The 22,600-nt window shown below is 39.2% G+C and overlaps 4 protein-coding genes and 1 non-coding gene across 6 annotated transcripts; 3 read left to right on the top strand and 2 right to left on the bottom strand.

The window, feature by feature from the left end:
* Positions 1 to 56: 56 nt before the first annotated feature.
* LOC145463235 (putative RNA-binding protein 19) lies at positions 57 to 13,527 on the bottom strand. 2 transcript variants are annotated; one of them, XM_081446968.1, is made up of 15 exons: positions 12,904 to 13,527; positions 11,382 to 11,454; positions 9,666 to 10,381; positions 8,574 to 8,838; positions 7,923 to 8,188; positions 7,538 to 7,738; positions 7,086 to 7,193; positions 6,183 to 6,314; positions 5,337 to 5,403; positions 4,742 to 4,821; positions 2,886 to 2,941; positions 2,273 to 2,386; positions 1,355 to 1,460; positions 636 to 759; positions 57 to 529 (listed from the first exon to the last, which is right to left on the bottom strand). In XM_081446968.1, exons 1-15 carry the CDS (start codon positions 13,525 to 13,527, stop codon positions 462 to 464), a joined length of 3,000 nt encoding a protein of 999 aa, XP_081303094.1. In that variant the 3' UTR covers positions 57 to 461. The 2 variants fall into 2 exon arrangements, with proteins under 2 accessions (XP_081303094.1, XP_081303095.1); XM_081446969.1 differs by having other exon boundaries at positions 12,910 to 13,527.
* Trnae-uuc (transfer RNA glutamic acid (anticodon UUC)) lies at positions 3,856 to 3,927 on the top strand. The gene has a single exon. It is a non-coding gene; the product is annotated as a tRNA-Glu (tRNA).
* Positions 13,528 to 13,663: 136 nt separating the features above from the next.
* LOC145463247 (uncharacterized) lies at positions 13,664 to 17,102 on the top strand. The gene is made up of 3 exons (XM_081446983.1): positions 13,664 to 13,784; positions 15,558 to 15,910; positions 16,550 to 17,102. The coding sequence occupies exons 1-3, from the start codon at positions 13,667 to 13,669 to the stop codon at positions 16,814 to 16,816; spliced, it is 738 nt and encodes a 245-aa protein (XP_081303109.1). The 5' UTR covers positions 13,664 to 13,666; the 3' UTR covers positions 16,817 to 17,102.
* On the bottom strand, positions 16,835 to 19,841 carry LOC145463238 (uncharacterized). The gene is made up of 3 exons (XM_081446974.1): positions 19,292 to 19,841; positions 18,602 to 18,955; positions 16,835 to 18,051 (listed from the first exon to the last, which is right to left on the bottom strand). The coding sequence occupies exons 1-3, from the start codon at positions 19,788 to 19,790 to the stop codon at positions 17,156 to 17,158; spliced, it is 1,749 nt and encodes a 582-aa protein (XP_081303100.1). The 5' UTR covers positions 19,791 to 19,841; the 3' UTR covers positions 16,835 to 17,155.
* Positions 19,842 to 19,966: 125 nt separating this feature from the next.
* LOC145463249 (cytochrome c oxidase subunit 6A, mitochondrial-like) lies at positions 19,967 to 22,564 on the top strand. The gene is made up of 3 exons (XM_081446985.1): positions 19,967 to 20,095; positions 21,332 to 21,483; positions 22,303 to 22,564. The coding sequence occupies exons 1-3, from the start codon at positions 19,978 to 19,980 to the stop codon at positions 22,396 to 22,398; spliced, it is 366 nt and encodes a 121-aa protein (XP_081303111.1). The 5' UTR covers positions 19,967 to 19,977; the 3' UTR covers positions 22,399 to 22,564.
* The last annotated feature ends 36 nt before the right edge of the window (positions 22,565 to 22,600 follow it).

The raw sequence follows: 22,600 nt of genomic DNA, 5'->3' as shown, positions 1-22,600 counted from the left end.
GTCCCAAGGATAATATCAACAGTGAAAGGGATGAACTTCAAAAACCAACAACTCAGTACCTTGATTCATTCATACTTTATTTCAAACTGAAAGTTTATGCACAAAAAAAGACCATAAATAAAAAGAGTACTTGTGAAAAATAATACCGACTTAAAAGTACACCCATTAAAATGTTATCGCAAGAGTTATATTGTGCAAAGCTCAAATTCGATGCTAATTCCTCTTACAGACTCACACAGTGTTTCATATGAAAGTTCTGAGAATGTAACGGTTCATCAAGAAAATATCTTCGAGTTGACGATTTTCTTTCTCCTATCACCTGTTCACATGACAATGTTCTGATACTGTCGGCAGAACTGAACAATATTGATAATCAAGTGAATCATGGTGATTATTTCCTTGTTTGTTGAAGCAGTAACACTACTGTTGGCTTGCTTCTTGAATGTGTCACTAAATGATAATCACTCCGGTATTTCTGTGTCAAGCAGGTCATCCAGAATATCTTTCTTCTTCTTTGCGGTCTTTGGAGCTGAACTAAAGTTAAGGCATTAAACACTCGCTTTTGAAAGCTAACTGCCTGTAATTTTTAATATACAAACAGATGAAAGAAAGACAAATCTGTTCACAAAGGATACTGCCATGGAAGTGTTCAGCGGTTCTCTTTCTCAGAGCATCAACACTGTCTTCGTCCTCGGCCCATTCTAGTACCAGTCTTCTCCCGTACAAATGAGTGCTGCTACAGAGGGACTCGAACGCGCGCTATAAAACAGATCCATCACTTATAAATACTGCTCCCCAACCCAAAGACATTTTGAAACTAGTTTCATAAATACGAGACGATGGCACTGTTTGAGTCTTAAAGTCTAGTGAAATCACGATTCGCTTGGAACATGTCCCACAGGCGTAAAGGATGCAACTAGGTGGCAAATGAAACAAACATGCCGCTTGCTGATCGCTCTTGCCATCTGAAGGAACAGATGTCGTCATAGATTTAAGCAGCCGTTGATGGATTTGTGTTACTGGTGAAATCGCACGGCTGATCAGTCGAAGGGCGATCTTTTCTCGTGGTCCCCTTTAGAGTCGTTATGTCACAACGGGAGAAATTTAATGTAACTCTATAAGGACTGTAAATTCACACCCAGTGGAGTATCTTGCCTATTTGGGGGGTAGGCTCAACGACCCCTCCCACGACCCTTTCTGTACCAAGGAAGGGTAAGTAACGAGACCATCCATTCTCTTTTTTCCACCCATCCTAAACCTCTTCTTAGCACACCTAGCTCTGCCACTAATCCCGATGCGATGGTCTATTTCATATGTACATAATTTACGGAATAAGGCACTAGATGTTGCTTACTTTCGCGTCTTGTTTGGTGAGAAAGTCAACAAATGCAAATCCTCTGTGAGTCCCAGTCCCCGACAACTTCTGGGGAAGCCTCAGTGTTTTTATTTCTCCGAATGTGCTGCAAGCAGAACACAATACAGGCCACGTTAAGTTTCAAATATGAATTCCTCTTACTTATTGCAAGTACATTTTTGAAAATTTAATAATAAACAACAAATCAAGAAAAAACTTGAGCTGTGTTCTTGACACTTGTTTGCTTAACAATGTGTTAAAATTATTAGAAGAAATAAGTGCTTACTCAATTTAAGAATGTGATAAGTCTTTTGAACCTACTGGGTTACTTGAGACTGCTAGTATCAAAGTTACTATCTCACAAAAAAAGTCTTGCTATGGCTAACATATCAATTTAGCAACAACCCGGCGATATGACTGTAATTGTTGGAAACGTTAAATCACAGCAATTTAGATACCTTTTCCCACTACTCTCTTTCAAATGCGTGACATGGCAAGATTTCTAAACAGTAGTTAATTCTGTCACATAAATAATTACTGTTTAGATGTGACATCTATTTAAGCAATAGATGACTTTTTTCGTGTTTACATAGCTTCATTAACCCCCCGTGTTTTTAGATGAGGCTATGTAAACACAGAAAAGATTACTCCATTGCTTTTATAAAATGTTTCTCAAAAATACACGCGAATCTAAACGTCACAACCGGCACCGTGTTTACAAACTCTCATTTTAACACACCTATCGACCAATGAGGGCGCGCGTAGTATCCCAGTTATTTTACAAACGAGGTGTTATGACAGGACTTAACCCCGCCAGGACTCGTGTTTAGTGCGACTGGACTGTGTGCTTAATCCCACAGAGTTAGAACACATGCATATAGTTTCTTTTGCTATGTGATTAAAACCACGATTGCTTACCCAAATAGTTCTTTGAGTTCTTTCTTGGACGCTTCAAAAGGCACATTGCGCACCAGGATTTTAGAACTGTTTTGTTTCTTTATAGAGGCTGATTTGCGTCGTGTAACCATGTCACTGAAAAAAAAATATTGAAAGAAGGAGAGACGTAACTATATCAAACGTTGACTGGTTCATTTGTCGTGCATTTGTCGACTCTTCACTGGCAGCTGTTTTTACTCCACAGAGTTTATTCAAATGAACAGTCGTTTATTTTTAATGCTTATGACTTAACTAATCTATACATTTTTTCTTTCAAGTACATGTTATAGTACTTGTAAAGAAAACAATACGTTAACCGCAGCGACTGACTCGACCCCAGTCGCCTCTTACTTGTCTCTTATTTTGCGAGAGAGATGGGAACGTGGAACTCTCAAGAGAGGATTGGGGACGAGTGAGAGGCTGCGAAAGAGACAACTTGAGGGTACTTTGCTAATTTGAGGTGACGGAGAATTCACTCTGACAACGCATCACATAATGTTCCTGGAAAATCCCTCGACGAGAAAGCTTGATTACAAAATGAACCGCGTAAACAAGAAAGTTAAGAATTGAAACAACTGACAGAACCTTGACTAACCTGGCTTTCCTATGCGACATCTTGAGTTCCAGAGTGTGGCCTTCAAGAGTGGAATTCTGCGTAAACGCAACGTATTTTTGAATCAATTTTAACCTGACTTGTTAATACACCGTCCAAATAAACGTCTTAACTTGGAGGGGAATTAACACCCACGTGTATGTAAAAAGTAAGAGGTACACTGATCCTTCAAGCGTTTTTGCAAACTTTGCTATCGCACCATTAAAAAAAATATATTTTAAAAAAATTTAAGTTTCCCATACCGGGAGTCGAATCCGGGCCGCCAGGGTGAAAACCAGGAATCCTAACCGCTAAACCATATGGGAATTTCGTACGAAATTAGCTGTTGTTTCATTATACAATTCAATGTTACTAACACAATGAAAGCCTCGAAGAAGAAAAAAATTGCTTCGGCTTAGTACGCCTCATAAATAACTCCTTACAATATTTATTATTGAGCTAATAGCTACTTATTAACCGAGAGTGAAGTCTTACCGGAAAATCTCAAACCGAGACCATGCCGTATTGACCGAGCGATAGCGAGGTCAATAGGCAAGACCGAGGTTTGAGATTTTTTCGTAAAGACCGAACGTTCGAGGTTAATACGTTGTTTATTATATGGCTTTTTGCTTTCGTTTTGCGGGCCCGTACTGGAAACGTGAAAATTACGGGAGACTTCTGCCCTACACTTGGCCAATTAGAGCGCGCGTCATATCGGCTACAAACACAAGCCATATAATAATGATTGTTAATGTACTCATACTCCCGTCATAACTTTACAGCCAGTAGGGATGTGTAGTGAAAAATTAGCGTCCCTAACGTTAGTAATCAGAAGACATTGTTTGCGAACTTTAGCAAACCCGGTGAATTTCTACTTGAATAGCTACGTAGTCGCTATTCTAGCTGCAGATTTCCTGGTCTAGAAACAAACTCACACTATGAAAGAAACCACAATCTAACGCCAACAGCAAATTCCCATATGGTCTAGCGGTTAGGATTCCTGGTTTTCACCCAGGCGGCCCGGGTTCGACTCCCGGTATGGGAAATGTTTTTTTTTTCCTTTTGCGTTTGCAAGCACGGGAAGACTACTTTAATAATGTAACCGATTCTCTACCTGTTAACAACACTGAGACTTTTAACCATCTCTCTTCATTCTTCACCGATTGAGACTTTATGATCCCCCAGTAATACACGAACGCTAAACTTCGAGTGTGATCCGCATATTAAATGAGGGATTGACAGTGCATTTTGTTCAAAGCTGAAAGACATGATATCCTTTTCGGCTTGTGACAGTACTTAACCTGCAGAACAAGAGGTTTAGCGCGACAAGCACGAAGCGCAATACAAAAGCGTGAAGCGCGGCTCTGAGCGCACTTTCCCACGCAACACGGCTCGCCCTCGAGCTTTGTGTTAGCGTATCTCGCTCAACGCTTCATTACACTGTTGATGCGCTTCTAACTTATTTTGAATGCAACAGGGATTCCGAAGAAAAAACGATTTTTTAAACATTTCATCATAAAAACCGCGATAAAATATTTGTTTACGACATATTAAGAAAACTATGTTAAAAAACGATGATGTGGGGACGAATTTTTTTTTAAACGACTTTAAACTACAGTCAGGCATCTTTAATAAACATTTACGACATGGGCACTCCTCTAATACGGACAGCTTGATAGTAGGGACACCTCTCTACATATTCTTTATTACGTTCACTTGGTTTCAGAGAACCCAGAATTGATATAATTTCAACTTGTATAATACGGACACCTTCACAATACAGACACCCAGCTATCGCCTTTTAGTGGTCGCATAAGAGATTTGGTGTATTTCGGATACAGTCACCTCCCTTGCAGTACCTGAAGTTCTTTAATTGCCTTCAAAGCGTCTGATCTTTTCTTGTATTCTACAAATCCGTAACCCATAGAAAGCAAATGTCCTGAAAACAAAAACAAAAACAAAAACAAAAACAAATGACGGAATTGGTGCGAATCGCAGCAAAGCGTAAAACTTACTCGAAAAGTTGTGGGTGAGCATAAACGTGTGGATGAAACTACATTTGGCGTGAAAATCCTAACTCAATTTCAACAGTATTTACAAAGATCAAAATATCAAGTAACCGCAATACGTTAAAACGAATATTAGGTAGAAATTTCACAACAGCTGTATGGTTATATGGCAGGATCCCGCTCTAAGGACACCCTTTTAATTGGGAAAGCTTGATTCAGATAGTCCTTCGGTTGGAAACATTCCTTAGGCATCTCCACAGCAATATCCACATTCAAGTCTGGCTTTATTGTCGTGCCAAGAAGACAACTTTCCACAACTTTGATATTTTCTCGCGACGTGAAACGTCAACAAACAAGGAACAAGAGGTTTCGCGAACAACGATGGCAATAACTGTACATATAATCACTGGAATGACGCCGACTGCTGGTGTTATGGAACACATACCAGGCTTTTTGGGATCCTTTTTCTTCGCTATAGTTGCATTAAGAACAGGACCCAACTTGGAAAAAGCCTGTAACAAAAAGAGAAATTAAAAAAGTTTGTAAAGACTTTCAACTAATAAAGGATTCCCCGTTTGTCTTTGAGCTATTCAAAGACTTCTATATGTTAAAGTTCAGGACAAAATTCGTAAGTCTACGGGGGATAAAGTATCGGGCAGTGTTTTTTTACGAGAGAGAGAGAGAGAGAGAGAGAGAGAGAGAGAGAGAGAGAGAGAGAGTACGGCAAGCGTTTGAGGTAGGCGTCGGAAAAATGGCCATTCCGATTGGCTAACGGCGCCCTGAGGGAATAATCGGTCATAAAGCCTTAGCTAGCCTGTTTAGCTGGCGGGATTTCCCGCCCAAGTACGGAGGCGCGGATGCTAAGGGCGAAGCCGCGAGGGAATGGTTAATTGCCTTTATGAGACGCGCCTGCAGAGAATCATGGTAGTTGTATTTATCAAAACATCCACTCCAAGATGTCTCCTGGAGGGAATTGGCCATTGTGACCACAGGTCTCCAGGCAACCTCGCCACTTTCGTTACAGGCTCCGCGGCTGTAACGAAGCACTCGCGGGCATAATCCCACCAGCTATGGACGCCAATCTATGGCCTCTATGCCGAACGTCAACTATGTACGACTTGAAATAATATTCAATGGGTTTATTGAGCGCTTCTAAAGTGGCTTTATCTGTACCAGAAGATACCAACGCAGGAGTATATAACATAACTTGCAACATCAAGAGAAGATCAAGGTACTTACCTTGTTGTTCTCTTGATAACATTCAATGAATACACATTGTCAACATGTTTACCTCTTTCAGGCTATCTTCTGTTGTATCGAAATTCAAGTTCTTTACAAAGACACTCGTGCCTTCAGTATTTTCTGAATCACCACCTTCATCGTCTTGAACATCAGATTCTTTATCTCCAGGAGTTTCCTTGCCCTAAAGAAACAAAACAAAATCACAATGTAAACATTCAGGTACTTATCTCCAATTATATGTAAAAGATAGCGAGCAAAAACACATTTTGTATTTGGTAACTGTCTTGAGTGTTTTCAAATTCGACGTTCGTAAATACTTCTCAATCGTAACCAGTCGAAATCACCCTTGTCCTTTTTTGAGTAATCAGTCATAATCCCTTTTTCCAGCCTCTTACGGGCAATGGCCGCGTCGAGGTAAACCCTTTATATAAAGCGAAAGGACCACCTATATACAAACGTAAGGCTGAACGTTGAACAGAAACAAACCTCGAAAGTCGCTTGGAAAGGCAACAACCCACTTCTTAGCATCAAACAAATTTCTGACTACTTGGTCAAAATTTTAAGTGACATTTCGTTTTCAACAACTGAGCCACCCCTGCCCCCCCTTCCCCGCCCCCTCGCCATGACAGTTGAGTGAGTTGAGTTGATAGCTTTATTTATAAACGACCAAAATTCCTTCAAAGAGGTGTTTGTAGTAGTTACAGCCAGAAATTAAAGTAGCTGTAGTAGCAATTTCTCATATAATCTTGTTTGTCTTTCTAGTAGTAATTACTCCTCTTTAAGAATTCTTCTTGCGTGCCAGGACTTTTAAAACAAGAGAGTGTTATATTTCACTACCAATTTGGAAGAAAAACAGCCTGTTCCGCCTGTTGTATTATAGATCAATACTGATTGGTAGCATACATTGCATGATAGAGGTTCAGACCCACGCAAATGCTGTAACATTGTATACCTTATTCTCCTTTGTCGTTTCTGATGTTTCTTCTGCAAGTTTCTCTTCAGGTTTCCCAGAAAATACTCCAAGAGGAGCCCACTCTAAGTACAGAGGGACGTGTTTAAACTGTAAATACAAAGCAATGTTTACCAACTGGTTAGTCAAAGCGCTTTTCCTCAAGTGAGTGAGATATGCAATGTTTGCTTCAGCCCCGTCAGAAATCTTCAATCTCCAATTCTCTAGAACACTTTCAGTCTTGTCCACAGTATTTTCAAAGATCAACAAAAGTGTTTCAGTAGGATGTCGAGCAGTATCAGTGTGTTTCAGCAATCTGTGCAAAATGTTAGAACGACTCCAGATGTCCTTGCATTCAATTGCTCTCAACGAAGTGCTTCCCATGCTTTTCTACTGGTTAAGACTCTCCGGGAATTGTAACATATTTAATCTTAAGCAAATATTTCAAAATTTACCTTGCTATATGCCAACTTTTGGAAAGCTTTCTTTGCTTGACTTGGTTCAAAGAACTCCACAAGAGCCGTGATTCCTGAAGGAGGCAGCACAAGCCTGGCAACTTTTCCAAATGGTGCAAAGATATTCCTGAGCTCCTCACATGGTGTGTTAAAGGGAAGGTTTTTCACAAGTATGACAGTTTTACTCCTCTTAGCTGACGGCTAAGATAAGGAAGTCACAATTAGTTTGTTCATGATATCAATAATTCCTTATGTAAAATGTTGTAAACTAAACTCACTACGTTTACTTAGTGTAATTTCACACCTGACATCAAGAATACTTAATACTTGATTTGACAGTTAAAAGAACAAGTAACAAGCTAAGCGAGTTATATGCATAACACACCTGCCCAAAAACATCAAGCTTAACTCCTTCAGACACAAGAAACTTCCTTGTTTCTGTAACAACTTGTGTTTCTCCGAGAGCCATGCGTACAGCCAGACTTCTTGATGAGGCGTCATCTAAAATGCTGCCTTTAGTGGTGTTATACTGATCAGCCATGACATCAGCCACAGAGTTCATTCCCAGAAACAGTGTGTTCCAGTTATGATCGTGGCTGCTGAGACTTTTCTTCTTGGCGTCACGTTTTGACTTGAAAGACGTCACTGTATCTGTATAGGCAAGAAGACTTTGTTATTTGCAATAAGCATTCACAGATCACCTGCAATCACAGATAGGGCACACGACACATTTAGGTAGAAGGTACGGCTTTATCTACAAGTTGTTAGTCCTCACACATACAACAAAAGCGCTCCAAACACAGCTGAAAGGGTCATGTAAAGAGTAATGGGTCATTTGTTGCTAGATTTGTTCCATCTATAGGTAGTTAGATTATTGTTAATTTTGTTTGCAGTGTTAACTGAAAAGATTGTAGACATTAGTAGCTTGAATTTTTAAAGATCATCTTAAATATTTTGACCCAACTAATACTTCTGAAAAGAACACTACATGAAAGGTTTTTTGAAAAGAAAAAACAACAACAATTCCACTACAAACCTGTGTCTTCATCCTTAGTCTCCTTTGCCTTTGATGGTAAAATGTGGAGCAGTCTTCCTTGAAATATTTTCCCATCCAGCTCATTAAAAGCTTTCACTGCATGTTCAGGCATGACAAAAGTGACAAATCCTATTCCAATGGGCCTGTTAGTTGTCTTGTCCAACGGCAGGTATGTCTCAGTCAGGGGACCAAACTTGTCAAACAGGTTTTGCAAGTCTTCCTCTGAGCATGCATAGGCCAAGTTACGAAGAAAGAGTCGACCAGACTACATCGTGTTTTAAACAAAGACTCAAATATTATTTTAGGTAATACTGGTAATTTACATGTACTTGTTTTGCCCTAAGGTTAAGTCTACATACAAGCCGAGTAGCCCATCAGGCCGGAGCTTATCCCATTTCTTGTGGCATGAAGCAACTAAGAGTATTTCACTTCCCCCTAGATGGGATGCTAGTTCATCGCAAGGTTACCTCCCAGCATTAAGTTCGCCGGTACCCATTTATACACCTGGGTGGAGAGAGGCACTGTGAGAGTAAAGTGTCTTGCCCAAGAAAACAATGCAATGACCCTAGCCAGGGTTCCAACCCGGACCACTTGATCCGGAGACAAGTGCACTAACCATGAGGCCACTGCACCTCCCTCCCTCCTCCATTGTTTGGTCTTAATAAGGATGCTCTTTTTAATTGCAGCCCTGCTGTGTAGACCAGACCCTGGCTTGGGAGAAGGGGCAACCACTCCCTGTAAAGTAGTATTATAATAATATTATTACTATTACTATTATTGTCACAAATAAAAGCACTGGGGCAGTGTCAGGGCAGAAATGTATTGTTTAATGATTTAAGTACTGCAATTTCGCATTTTAGGCAGGGATCATTATCCAGCATTACAGGCTACAATGCATGCAAAGGCCTATGAAGCTGTAGCCATTTCTGTACCTTGCTGGATCTAGGGTCAATTACCAGCCACTGTTTCAGGACATTAGCCTGCACTCACTACGGAGGAACGCAGCCAGACCGGAAAGAGTGGCAGAAATCAAGTTTATCCTGGATGTAGCTGTTGCACGCACCACATGCCTGACACTACATTTTCCCTTACCTCTGCAATGCTTTCAAACTCTTCTTCACCTCCTTGTGCAGCAAGTTTCTTCATCCAGGGTTTGTCTTTGTCAATCTCCTGATTTAGTGATTGTTCTCCTTTGTCTCTGAACAGCTCAATATATCGACCCTCAATACAATCTCTATCTCTCTTCAGTGCCTCCTTAATATCTTTCTCATTTCCAAAATCAACAAATGCACAGCCAGCTGGCTTTCCCTTGGCATTTTTTATTATTCTAATATCTACTATTCTCAGAGGTGCAAAGAAGTCTTTGATGTGTTGTTCCTTTGCCTTGAAAGGCAATCCCCTCATTTTAATTGTTCCAAATACAGAAGATTCTTTGGGACTGTCGTCTGTGTTATTATCACTATCATCATCTTCATCAGCATCGTCTCCATTATCATAACCCTCCTCAATGTCGTCCTCATCATTATCATCACTATCACCACTGTCCTGGTCACTTTCTCTTGCACTAGTATCCATAGGTTCATCATCCAAACTTTCTCTATTCCTCTCCTCTTCATTTTCTGAATCATCAATTTTATTATTTTGGGATCCTTTACTTTTCTTGGTCTTTACAGTCTTCTGTTTGCTTGAAACAACCTTTGATTTTAAATAATCCATATCTGACAATTTGGAATCCTTGGCTATTTTGGTCTCTTCCTCATCAATTTCCTCACCATTTTTTGTATCTTCAGTCCATGCTTCTGTGGCTCCTGCAACAAAATTCTATATATTAGTACAGTAATGAGAATCACTTGTAAAGGTGTTGTAGGGAATGCATACTACAACTGGAAATTGAAACTAGGGCTGTATAATAAGTTGTCTACAGTTGACTCTCACTGCAGCAGACAACAACTAACCCAGGGGCTGCTATTGAGAGATGTCCAATAGTACAGGTTCAACTGTATTCAGGTATGACAAATTAAACTTGTGCTCCACGGGTTCCACTTGTTCTTGTCTACTGGTGCATTGACTGCCAGCAAAAAAATAAAACACTTTCTCCACAAGCCTTTAAGACAAAGCAAAGCGAAAGTGGAAGTAAAAAGAGCCAGCCAAGTTTTGTAATATTCAAATCTTTCAAATTTTTATTTTCATTTAAGAAGTGACATTTGTGCCCAATATTTGGTTAAAGGAACACTGTAGGTTTCATGTAAACTATATAAGAGGTTAGTACACGGCAGCGATAGGTCTATGATTAGGGGCGAATCTAGGGTAAATGGTGACTTATTTCTGAGATGGGTCTAAGACAATGCTCCCCTAGGAAACGTTTTGGATTTTAACTCCCCAAAATCCACTTTCATGGGTTTCTAAGTTGTTCCGAAAAATCTGATCGATTTTCATAAAATGGTGGAAGGCAGTAAAAACAATATTTTACATATGAGGGCAGTAAGTGAGTTAAAAAATTGTTTTTAACATGTTAAAGCCAACACATATTTTTTAATTTCATAACGTAGACAAACTGGCTGTTTGCACAAACAACTGTGAAAAAGTGGGAAATGACATCATCAAAACAGATACGGAAAATGTGCTACAGCGGTCCCAGATGTACTTTTGTAAGAATTTTATGAGTGGCATATTTTTAAACATTAAACATTTTTAAAACTTCTGATGCGGATCTTCAAGTGAGTCAGCATCCTGAATCAATATCGATAGTCCTTATCATATAAATGGTCTTTCCATCACTGCATTTTCTTGTGGATGATTAAAGTGTACCTGATGCATCATAAACTTCATCTTCATTACCACTGTCATCAGAGTCATCATATTTTAATGGGCTCTTGGATGACTAATAAAATTAACAAGGAAGAAACAGAAGTGAATTAAAGAATTAAACAACACAGATCTTAACCTTGAAATGAATATTCCATTAACAGAGTCTTTACTGAGAAGGGAAAACCCAACAGATCAACATGGCTTAAAAAATTATTAACAACACTGGTAAGAATTCCTAACATTAGGGATCCATAGTGGTTTTTTCTCAAAGTCATCAGCTTGGCAAGTAGGCCAGATGACATACTTGCCATGGCAAAATTTTACTCTCTCTCTTTCTGAAAGTTCCAAATGAATGACAAGAGGTCAGAATGCACAGGACTCATAAAAAATATAAGAAATGCTTTCAAACTGAAATGAGTCAAACTAAACTTGTCCAGCAGACAAGTTTTCGCATTGTTTTGGTCATCCTTTCAATTTTTTAGTTGTCTCTGAAACTGGATGACTGCTAATATGGATCCCTGTAACATATGTCATGAGTTTACAAATATTTTCCAACAGGCACCACAATGCTGACCTATGAAATGGTACTATAAACTCACTCCAAGAGGCCTTTCTACCAGTAAGTATTATTTTACTGTGACCTGCACCTTTCTTATCAATATTTAAAACTGCCAAAAGCCTTCCTAATTCCTAGTGTCCAATTTAGTTCAGTTAACTAGGTATGCATTTACAAAAGGTACAAATCTGTTCCAATGCAATAGATCAGAGGACGTTAAATGTGTCAATGGTCTCCGAGACATACAACTGCAATGTATTTCATTGAACACCGAGTGAGTACAAATAAAGAAGGATTGATTGAGATTGATTGATAATGTAAGGGTATAATACCAGCCAAAAGTAACCTAACTTTTAATTGCCATTCTGAACATTCCAGTTCAGTTGAAAGTACTTCCTGTTTCAATAATTTTGGCTAGTACTGCACTGTATTCTCTCCTAATGCTAGTCCATCACAGGATCGGAGTGTGTGTACAAAGAGCAAGCCAGTGAGCCATGTGATCTGTGATCCCTGACCCCCATAAATTATTAGACTAACATGTAAGCTGACTTAGCTAACTTAGGATAGCCAGACTGCTATTTAGACTAACCAGAAGGTTATTTAGTTTAGCCAGTATTATTAAAGCTAACCAAAGCATTATTTCTCAATCAGCTAACCTGTAAACAAACCATTTGAGCCAGAAGTCCCTACTGGCTTCAACAAAATGGCTAGCCACTAGCTATCTAAGCTAAATCAAACTAACTAGAGGGTTATTTAGGTTACTTGAGCATAGTTAGTAGAGGGGTTTCATAACCAATCCTTTCCTCTCCTCAGAGGGCTATTCACGCTAACTAGACAGCTATTTAGGCTAACTGGAATGGGCCAGTCACATGACTCACTGACTTGCACTTTGTGCATACCCATTGCAGAACTAGGATAGCAGAACTGGTATATATAGCTTTTCATTTCAAGCAGTCCTGTACATACCGGTACCTTATTTGCTGTGACTATTTCCTGTTTCCTTTGCCTTGTCTGACTTTCCTTTGGTTCTGGCTGGCCACTATCTACATTATCATTACTCCATGTTTGTTTTGAGCCACGGTGTTTATGTACACTTAAAAATTCCTGAAATTCAGTATCCTTTTCTAGGTCATCTAAAGCTTTTGTCCGCTTTTTCTTGTTTTTCTCATTTACAGTACTTGATTTCTGTTTGTTTATGCTATGTGTTTCAGTTGGATCTTTCGCCTCTGTAGGTTTTGAAACTCGATCTTTCAGGTCCTCAGCTTTCCTTTCTTTTTTCTTTTTCAATCTGTCGTTCGCAGAACTTCCCTCCGAATACCTGCTCCAAGGCCGCGGTAGTGACTCATCTCCAAGACTTTTAGCAAAGTCTACGGTTATCTTAGAGGTATCAATAAACGAACTGTTAAAATGCTGTAAGGCAGCTTTCGCCTGATCTTCTGTTTTGTATCCAATGAAGCCAAATCTTCTGAACTTTCCATCTTTTGTGCGGCACAACTTAACATCTGTTAATTCTCCTTTAGCCGCAAAAATAGAACGGATCCTTTCTTCTTTTATACTGTTAGGAAGGTTCCTGATAATAAGCCTGGACATGATCCCAATCTCTGGATTTTCTCCATTGACTACCACACGTGTGTTTGGTTCACGATTCCTCCATTTTGCATGTGTTTTACATCACGGGTGGTCATGATGGCAACCGCTGAAATCAATAATATTGAGCCCGCAAATCAAGATGGCGAAAATAGGGGGTAGTTCAAAATCAGTGAAAAGAAAAATAGAGGAAATCGAGGAGGATGCAAACGACGGCAAACAACATAGCATCAAAAGATTCTTTAGAGCACCTAACCAAGGTAAGAGACTGTTGAGATGCATTGCCTTGGCTTTCTTTAGCTTTACTATACTATTGTAGGTATTCTTTTACCTGTTCCGGTCCTTAGGCTTTATTAAGGTAATTCCTCTGAAATAAAAGTTACAATAGGGTTTTGTTCAAACTCTGTCCACCGAATATTTGTCATATTATAACTTCAATTTTGAAATAAAAAAGGGGGGTGCCCATGCTCATTAAGGAGCAGTGAGGCATTGAAAATGCCCCATTTTGGCATTATTTGATGCTTGTTATAAGAACGCATTCCCAGTAATTGTAAAATCTTTGTGAACCCAGACTCAAAAGAATACGCATTAAACTACAGTTAATGCATTGTGTCGAACACAAATAAACATTTTAAGTTTGATTCAGGCAGAAAGCTAAATCCTTGATTAAAAATTTGAACCAAATTTCTTGACGTGGTTACCGACTGCAAAATAGAAAAGACCACAGTGTGTCTGCTATTTTTCTTATTTATTCAATTTTCAGCAATAGAAATTAGATTAGTCTTTTCTCACGCAAAGCTTATGATTAGTTGATTACAATGACTAGAAAAAAATTGGGGTGCCTGTGCTCGTTTGTGAGCTAGAACCATTTTTCAACTGACAGAGCTCAATATCAAGGCAAATCCGTCATGTTTTCAATATGTGCGTGCACGAGCACGCGCTAATGACGCCATAAATTATGCACAGTAAGGATGTGCAATGTAAATGTGAAGAATGACCTTAAATTTCAGACTCGAGCTTAGCTTGAACTGCTGTTTACTTGGCAGGTGACAGCCATCTTTTGAATCTTTCATACGTTTTGTTATGGTTATTCAGTAACCAAACAAAACCTTTGCCCATCTTTACCTGTGGCCTGATTAATGCAGTGATCAATGTTTAGCCAGAGGCAAGGGGGGGGGGGGGGTGCCCGTTGTGCCTTTTGGGGTTTAAAAATGCGGTTTTGGCAATTAGGGTGTTCAGCCTCAAAAGTTCTATAGCAGGAGTTTTGGCTGTACCTTTTAGGGTATGAGCTGAAAAAATATGGCAGCAGATAATTTGTTTTAGAATTGGTAGCTCTTAGGGATGAAAAACATTTCAAGCCATGCCCACAAAACAGGATCTTGTACCTGTTAGGGGTTCTTTTCAAAGTTTCTGATGAGCACACTCATCCTTTTCATATGGGAGTCCCCTACCAGGTGTTTAGTGCGATCGAGGGAGGGGAAAGAGGGTGGGTATAATTTTATGCGGTGTCTGACTTTTCAAAGGAAGGCTTTGGCTGAAATACACTTAGGGCAACATGGGATAAAGTTCCAGCTCACCTTGCAAAAATTGGACCATTCCTAACCTGGGGCTCAGATTTCTGAGTAAAATTCCTTTTTGTGGGGATGGTAGTGGAGTTGCTGCATAATTCCAGCTCACCACTGTCTGGTTGCTAGCTGTGTGCTTGCTGCATGGGAAGTATGTTATGTACAGCAGTGCATGATAGCAGTCTGTGGTGCCCTTGAGGGCAGAGAGCATAAAATATATATCTAACATGAAGTGTGGAAGTTTGATGGTTACTTCAGGGTCATAAATTTTTTGGGTGATATGTTTTGGTGGGCAGAGGGTTGTAGATACAAGGTATTTCATAGATTTGAAAAAAAGGTGTCTGAGTGGATTAGTTTGGGTAGTCTATATTTGTCACAGATCTGAAAAGAGTCATTGTTTAACTGCATGTATGATTTGGCATAATTAAATTAGATATTTATTTTAATAATAACTTGCACTTTTTCTAGAAATGGAAATGAAGGGCCATGAAATTTCCAAGTCCAATAAAACAGGCAATTCACTGGCCTCTTGGAAGTGGAAAGGAACCTTACTCTACTATGAATCACAGGAAATCCAGCATTCAGAGAAAATTGCAAGTTTTGATTTTGATGGCACATTAGCGAAGACATCTTTATTCAAACATGGACCTGATGCATGGTCCATACTTTACCCAAACTGTATAGAGAAGCTAACATGTCTTCACAAGGATGGATATAAACTTGTTATCTTCACCAATCAAGCTGCAATACGTAAAGCTAAGGCATCAAAACAAAAGGTTATAGATGAAAAGAAAGGAAGACTCACAGGCTTTGTCAAAAAGGTAGCTAAAAAATTCTCAGTTTTTTTTTTCTCAGTTTATTAGAGGGTTGTGGTTGAAGAAACAGTGTTCAGTTCAGAATGGTGAGATTCATATACAAGATGTAATATATTATTTTGTTAAACATTAGTAGGAGAGTATGCTCTACCACATTTCCAATCACAAGGAAAAAATATGATGCACAGTACACCTATGGTACTTGCCAATACCAAGTACCAATGGCAACAGCTAAGCAGCTCATTACCCACTTACAATGTTGTTGAAGTACTGATAGTTATTACCCAGTATCAGAGGCTGACAGTTCATGCAAAGGGCTTCTGATACATAGCCCTCTCCATGTATTTGCATGCCTGAGTGATTAATACCCAGTGACAAATGATGGCTGACATTGTATAAAATAATAGCAAGGAGAACAAATTATTCTTAATCTCTTAATAATTTAGATGTTTCATTCAGTGTTCCAGATAAGTGAGGGGTCTGGGGTCAAACACTCATCAAGGTCAGCTACATGACACAACAAATTAATAGAGGAAATTTATAATGATTAGGTGGGAGCAATGGGAATTGACCCACTGGAATTTCTTATCGACACACTGCCTTGAAAACGTATCTGGAACCTGGTCCATTACGCTTTTTTTCCAGGTGGATCTCCCATTCCAAATACTTGTGGCCACATCAAAGGATGCCTATCGTAAGCCCAGCACAGGAATGTGGGAGTTCTTTTGCCAAAGCTGTAATGGTGATGTGAAAGTTGATAAAAAGAAAAGTTTCTTTGTTGGTGATGCAGCTGGAAGGGGAAAAGATCATGGCAAAAGTGATAAGGAATTTGCGGCAAATTGTGGACTGACATTTTACACAGAAGAAGAATTCTTCTTGAAAGAATTATTAGGAAGCAAAGAAAAGAAATGAGCTCTAGATTTTAAGTCACACATTAATAATCTTTAGTGATTATCATTTAAAAATAGTCATTTTACTTCACACTTTGCACAAAAAAAACAATTCATATTAACTATTTAACCTACAAAAAATAATCTTTATTATATTTCCCCTATTATCTATTTACCTAGGAAAGCCAGTTGTTCAATTTTCTTTTACATGTCTGTCTTGCCATCTATTGTTATCAATGTTTGAAATTTATTACCCATTAAAAATACTGCTTACAGTTAATGAGTTTTTCAACACTATTTTCTTTTAATCCACATCAGTTGTGAAAAAAAAATTAATCCAGTGGATAAATATATAATATTTTTAATTTCTTGTCTTTGTTGAAGATGAAGCTTTCTTGGTACTCATAATTTTGACAATCTGGTTCGACTCATTCACAGCATCTTGTTTATGTAACACATTTTTCACACCTTTTGAATTTACCCCTTCTGCCCTCACATACTCTCCAGCAAGAAGAGAAACTGGTGGATAAAGCATGATGTCAAAGAGTTGTCCTATTGTTGTACCTGGTTTTAAAACAATACAGTCCCTGAGAATTTGGGGTTTGTCATTTGTAATGACACTGATTGATTGACAGGTGTCAAGGCAACTGACAGGAAATGCATAGACTGGTGATCGCAGTTTCACAGCTTGTGACAAGGCTTGCAGCACACCAGTGTTTCCAAAGACTTGAAGAATGCTGTCTTTTATGTCCCTTAATTCTTTCTCAGACTTGTCATTTGTATCTTGTTGCTGAGCATTGAAATCAAAATGAGAGGCTCCACTTTGGTATGATATAAGACCGTCCTTACACTTCTGCTGAAGAATACACTCACTCTTTGCACTAACTGGCACCATTATCATGTCACTGAACTGTTCTTGAAATTTCGCCAGATTATTGACAGCACCAGAAATATCAACTTTGTTGAGAGCTAAAAGAATAGGAAAGCGTAGTCGCAAAAAGTTGTCAACTAATTTGTGCACCAAAAGTTCAGCATTAGCATTTTCCATCTTAGGAATTGAAAGAAGCTTGTTGTCTGTTATTCCTGTAGACTCAAAAGCAAGCTGAATCAGTGCTTGTGAGGTATGGTACCCAGTAAACATGTCACAGAGTTTAGCAGGTTTCTTCCTAATAGAATCCCATTTGACCATGATATTATCATAAATCCATCGGTGAAGTTCTTCTTGAATCCATTCCACATCTCTTGAGGGGTCATATTCTGGTAAGAAAAGACCAAAATCACTGTAATAAAGGTTTTGTACATTAAACCACTAAACCATGGGTATTGAGCATGCTTTTTAGAGTACCCAATCTTTCCCCTCTCACAAAGAAAACAAATAGAATTAAAGCACGCAAAAGAAGTGCAAAGTCCACACAAAATTGGTGTTGTCTTGAAATATCCTCCTTTAAATTCTAATTGTCAGAATGCTGGTCAACCTTTTTCATTTGTTAGGAACATTTCTCCTTTCAGCATGTTGATTGGTTAATTCAGGGTTCTCAGAAGAATTTTTCACAGGCAGCGTAATCAGTCTTTGAAGCATCTCATTGATTTCAGAGATTTAGGGTAACTCTTGAACAAGTAGTGCTGTTTCACCTTTTTAAATATTATCTTCTTCGTGAAATGTCTCCGTCTGTAAATCTCAATTTATTTTTAAATGTGTGCATATTTTAATACCCGGAACATTTGTCTTTACAGCTGGTGGAATTCCACCAGCTGACGGCTTCTACTGACTGAGAACTTTGTAATTTCTAATCCACATCAATAATACCTGTAGTAGGCTTTCCATCTTCATCAGTCTGTCCAGACAGGTCAATTACATGAACAAGCACATCAGCGTCCAGCAGATCATTCAAAAACTTATTTCCTCGACCTCTTCCTTCACATGCACCTGGCACTAAACCAGCCACATCTTTGAGCAGGACTGGAACAAACCTTTCACCTAGAGCACTGTGACCATACTGTGCCTGACATCTGTGGCTCCACTCTGCACATGGACACGGTATTGAGTAGAATGCCTGGCCAATATTTGGCTCAATAGTTGTGAACGGGTGGGCTCCTATCTTTGCCATATTTTGGTGAGTGGCAGCATTGAAGAATGTAGATTTTCCAGCTGAAGGTTTTCCTACAAAATCATTCAGAAACACAAGTTTTGTTACTGATAAGAATATTTTAGCATAACTATTAATCCAAGTCTTAAGGGATGGGTCATTTTTTTTGAGCGGGGGTGGGTAATTTACCCCAAAAATTCTGCACAGCAAAAACTGCTGGAAAAAAAAATCAAGCAAGTGCTTTCTACTATCCAGGTCCTATTTTTGATGCACAAGCTATTGCCCACCAAAAAAACATGCACAACTAAAGCTGAGATAAAAATTCATGGCCCAGAAAATTGCCCAGCCCCAGCCCCAGCCGCCGCCTCCCCTCCCCCCCCCCCAAAAATACTATAATAATAATAAATTACCAATAAGACCAATGACAAAGTCCCATCTTCCACCCCTCACATTCATCATTTCTAGCTTCTCTTTAACATTTTGAAAGTTCACTGAGTCCTGATCACTGACTTGTTCCTCATTCTCAAGCGATACAGTTTCATCTTTTCCAATGATGTTGAACTTTCCCGCATTTTCATTGATCCATTCTTTTGCTGAGTCTACCAAACCAAACACCATTGGCATTCCAACAAACTGTTGACATGAACGCCGCAAGAAGCTGATGAGCTCTTCTATAAAATCTTTTGGCATTGCGTTCGAGCGGTTTGGTATCTCGATGGAAGGGATTTCTTCCGGGTATTTTGACGGAAGTGAAATCTTTAGTTGAAGAGATGACACAGAAGAGGAAATGCTGAGGTCATCAATTCTGATCATAAACGCCGGTGGGAAAGCACTGAGCTCCGAGAATTCCTCAGGAAATATAGACTTCAGGGTTTCAACTTCCTCTCTTTGCTCTTCTAAATAATCCATTATACGATTGATTCTTACAACCAGTTGCTGCAGAGAAAAACAACCAGTGCGCTTAAACTAAAACCACCATTTTAGAAATTCTTGGTGGTGCAATACATCGCGAGCTCTGATTGGTCTGTCTGTATCTACGCGAAAACATCCCAGAGGTCAGTTCGACACTATCAGCGCCCGTTCGAAGAGTTTCAAGATGGCGTCGCGCATACTTTCTCGATTGAACTTGGTTTCAAAGAGATTTTTCTCTGCTGAGGCTTCGCAAGAGTCTTCATTTGTGGCGAAACAGTTGGCTGAATCAAAACATGCTGAATGTAAGTAATCTTATCGATTAATTTCCTTTAAAAATTGTACAAAAAGTTGTGACGTTAATATTTGTGACGAATACGCCATAACTTGGATGAGTATTGTAGACTGATCCAAGTACACCTCCGAATTTAAACCAACACATGATGGTGGTTACTAAAGCTATTATTGTCAATCTAAAATGAGCTACGTGATAGCAGAACATGTCAAATCAGTCCAATAGATGTACGTTTTGTCTTCTTTCACGTTTTTAAATTGTTTCTATATGATCAGTCTGATGAGTGTGTCATACCGTAAGCTGCCGCTTATAAGCCCTTTGCTTATACATCTTCGTAAGGGTTTTTAGATGGGCTTTAAACAGAGGGGCTTATATCTGAGGGGGCTTATAATAGGAATTTAAAAAAAAACTGTTTCGAAATGGGCTATAGCTGGACATGTTAATTAAAATAGTTTTTTCATTTACTGGTAATTAAGCTTTAAAGCCCTGGCCAAATGGACTCATGAGTAGATGCAAGTTGAAAACTTGGGCCTGCTTGCGACTCCATTTGGCCAGGCATTGCGTGCACTTGCGTTGACTTGTGAAGACTTGCACTCACTTTGGTTGAGATCAAATTTGCACCCAAGTCAGTGCAAGTTTTTCACCGTTTGGCCACCCAACCCAAGTGAACACAAGTTGAGTGACGTCCATTAACCTTTTATTAGTCAATTAAACACAGGACATGTCTACCTTGAAATGTTTTTTTATTTGGTGACTTGGAGCTACTTGCCTTTTACTTGCAAGTTTGCTTGGCCAGGGCTTAACACGTCATATCAAAACAAATTCAAAACAGTGAAAGCTAGGGTGGGGCTTGTATCTGGGGGGAGGTTTATAACTGGATGTATTTTTGGTTTACAGGTAGATGGGCTGATAACTAGGGGGAGCTTATAAGGGGCACTTTACGGTATACACACAATTTCTGTGCAAAAGTTTTGGATGCATGTCGGGATCTCAGTGCAGAATGCTAACTCAAGTGCACTTTGAGGACAAGAAACATAATTAGCTAGAAATAAAGTCAGCTAAAGTTGTGAAAGTATATGGAGTATGTGATTCACCTAGCTAGCCGTAGCTTCAAGCTTGGTAGTTTAATTTTCAGACATGTCATTTAAACAAACAAACAAAACAAATACTTCAAGTAAGGATAGCATGGGTAATTGAAACTTAAAGCCTCAAAATGTTCTTTTGTTTCTCACTGTCTTTTTTTTAGCAACTATGAAGACCTGGAAGTTGATTTCCTACTTTGTTGCCATCCCTGGCTGTCTCCTGTGTGCTTACAATGCTGTTCTAAAGGAGAAAGAGCACCACACTCACCCAAGGCCGGAATTTGTACCATATACTCATCTCAGGTTAAGGAAAAAGGTTGGTGAAGAATTTGTTTAAATACTTTCCTTCGTACATGTTTTCATGTATACGGTGGCCTCATGGTTAGTGCACTAGACTTTGAATCAAGTGGCTCAGGTTTATTCCCTGGCTGTGGATATTGTTTCCCATTCCTGGGAAAGTGGAAATGCTCCTAGTCATTTCATACTACAGAAATCAGAGATAAGCACCGCCCTGATGGGCCACTTGGCTCACAAGCAGACTTTACCTTTGCGTTACAGTAAGCTGCATGCCCTCATGAAAGCTAAGGGAATGCAAATTCCTTACAGAATGATGATCTGGGGGTCAAGATGTGAAAAATAGCATAACTTTGTGATGTATGTCTCTGGCAGCTATCGTTAGGTTGTGACTTGATCCAAGCAACTTTAAACTGAGCACAGTGCTAACTGGCTCATGTAAAACATTTTGAAATGCCAATTGCAAAAATCAATTCCTTCAGGGCGTTTCAATGTGCTTTTCCAACCTTGAATCTACATTTGAATCATGCGTTCTTGATATTGTTTTCATACTCTCCACAGGGCTGTCAGTAACTTTTGATTCAGCTGTACCCTAGCCTTGATTTTGACATCCGTAACAAACTTGTTACTTAATGAGTGAATTGTTTAACTACGACCAAGTTCACTTGTAAAAACTAGGGCCCATCAAGTTTGCTCAGCTCTAATAGGTGCTATAGGTTGTGGCCCTTATGGACAGCCCTGGACCCCATTAGTTGCTAAGCACTAAAATCTTTGTAATTCCTTGTCCACCTTTCTCTATATTCCCATTTGTTCAGAGAAGTAATCTTTTTTTTTTTTTCAGGCGTTCCCATGGGGTGATGGTAACCATTCATTGTTCCACAACCCTCATGCCAACGCATTGCCTGAAGGCTATGAAGATGAGGATCATGATCACTGAACACAAGTTACTTCCATTTGTGTGCAGTCTTTTGTTCATTATTGCTGTTTTCAGGGCATGTTGTTAATTGAAAAATTGTTTGAAGATTTGTCAGCCTACGATAATGTTATCTACGGTCGTCATGTTGGATGAAATGCTAAACTAGTTGTGAATAAAATGCAAGAATTGCAATAATTCTGTTTTGCTTTATGTGTCTTGTATC

The sequence above is a fragment of the Orbicella franksi genome, chromosome 12 (genome assembly GCF_964199315.1).
Source record: "Orbicella franksi chromosome 12, jaOrbFran1.1, whole genome shotgun sequence".
NCBI classification, from domain to species: domain Eukaryota; kingdom Metazoa; phylum Cnidaria; class Anthozoa; order Scleractinia; family Merulinidae; genus Orbicella; species Orbicella franksi.
The sequence above is the reverse complement of the archived record's forward strand: the minus strand, read 5'-3'. Positions and strand labels throughout refer to the sequence as shown.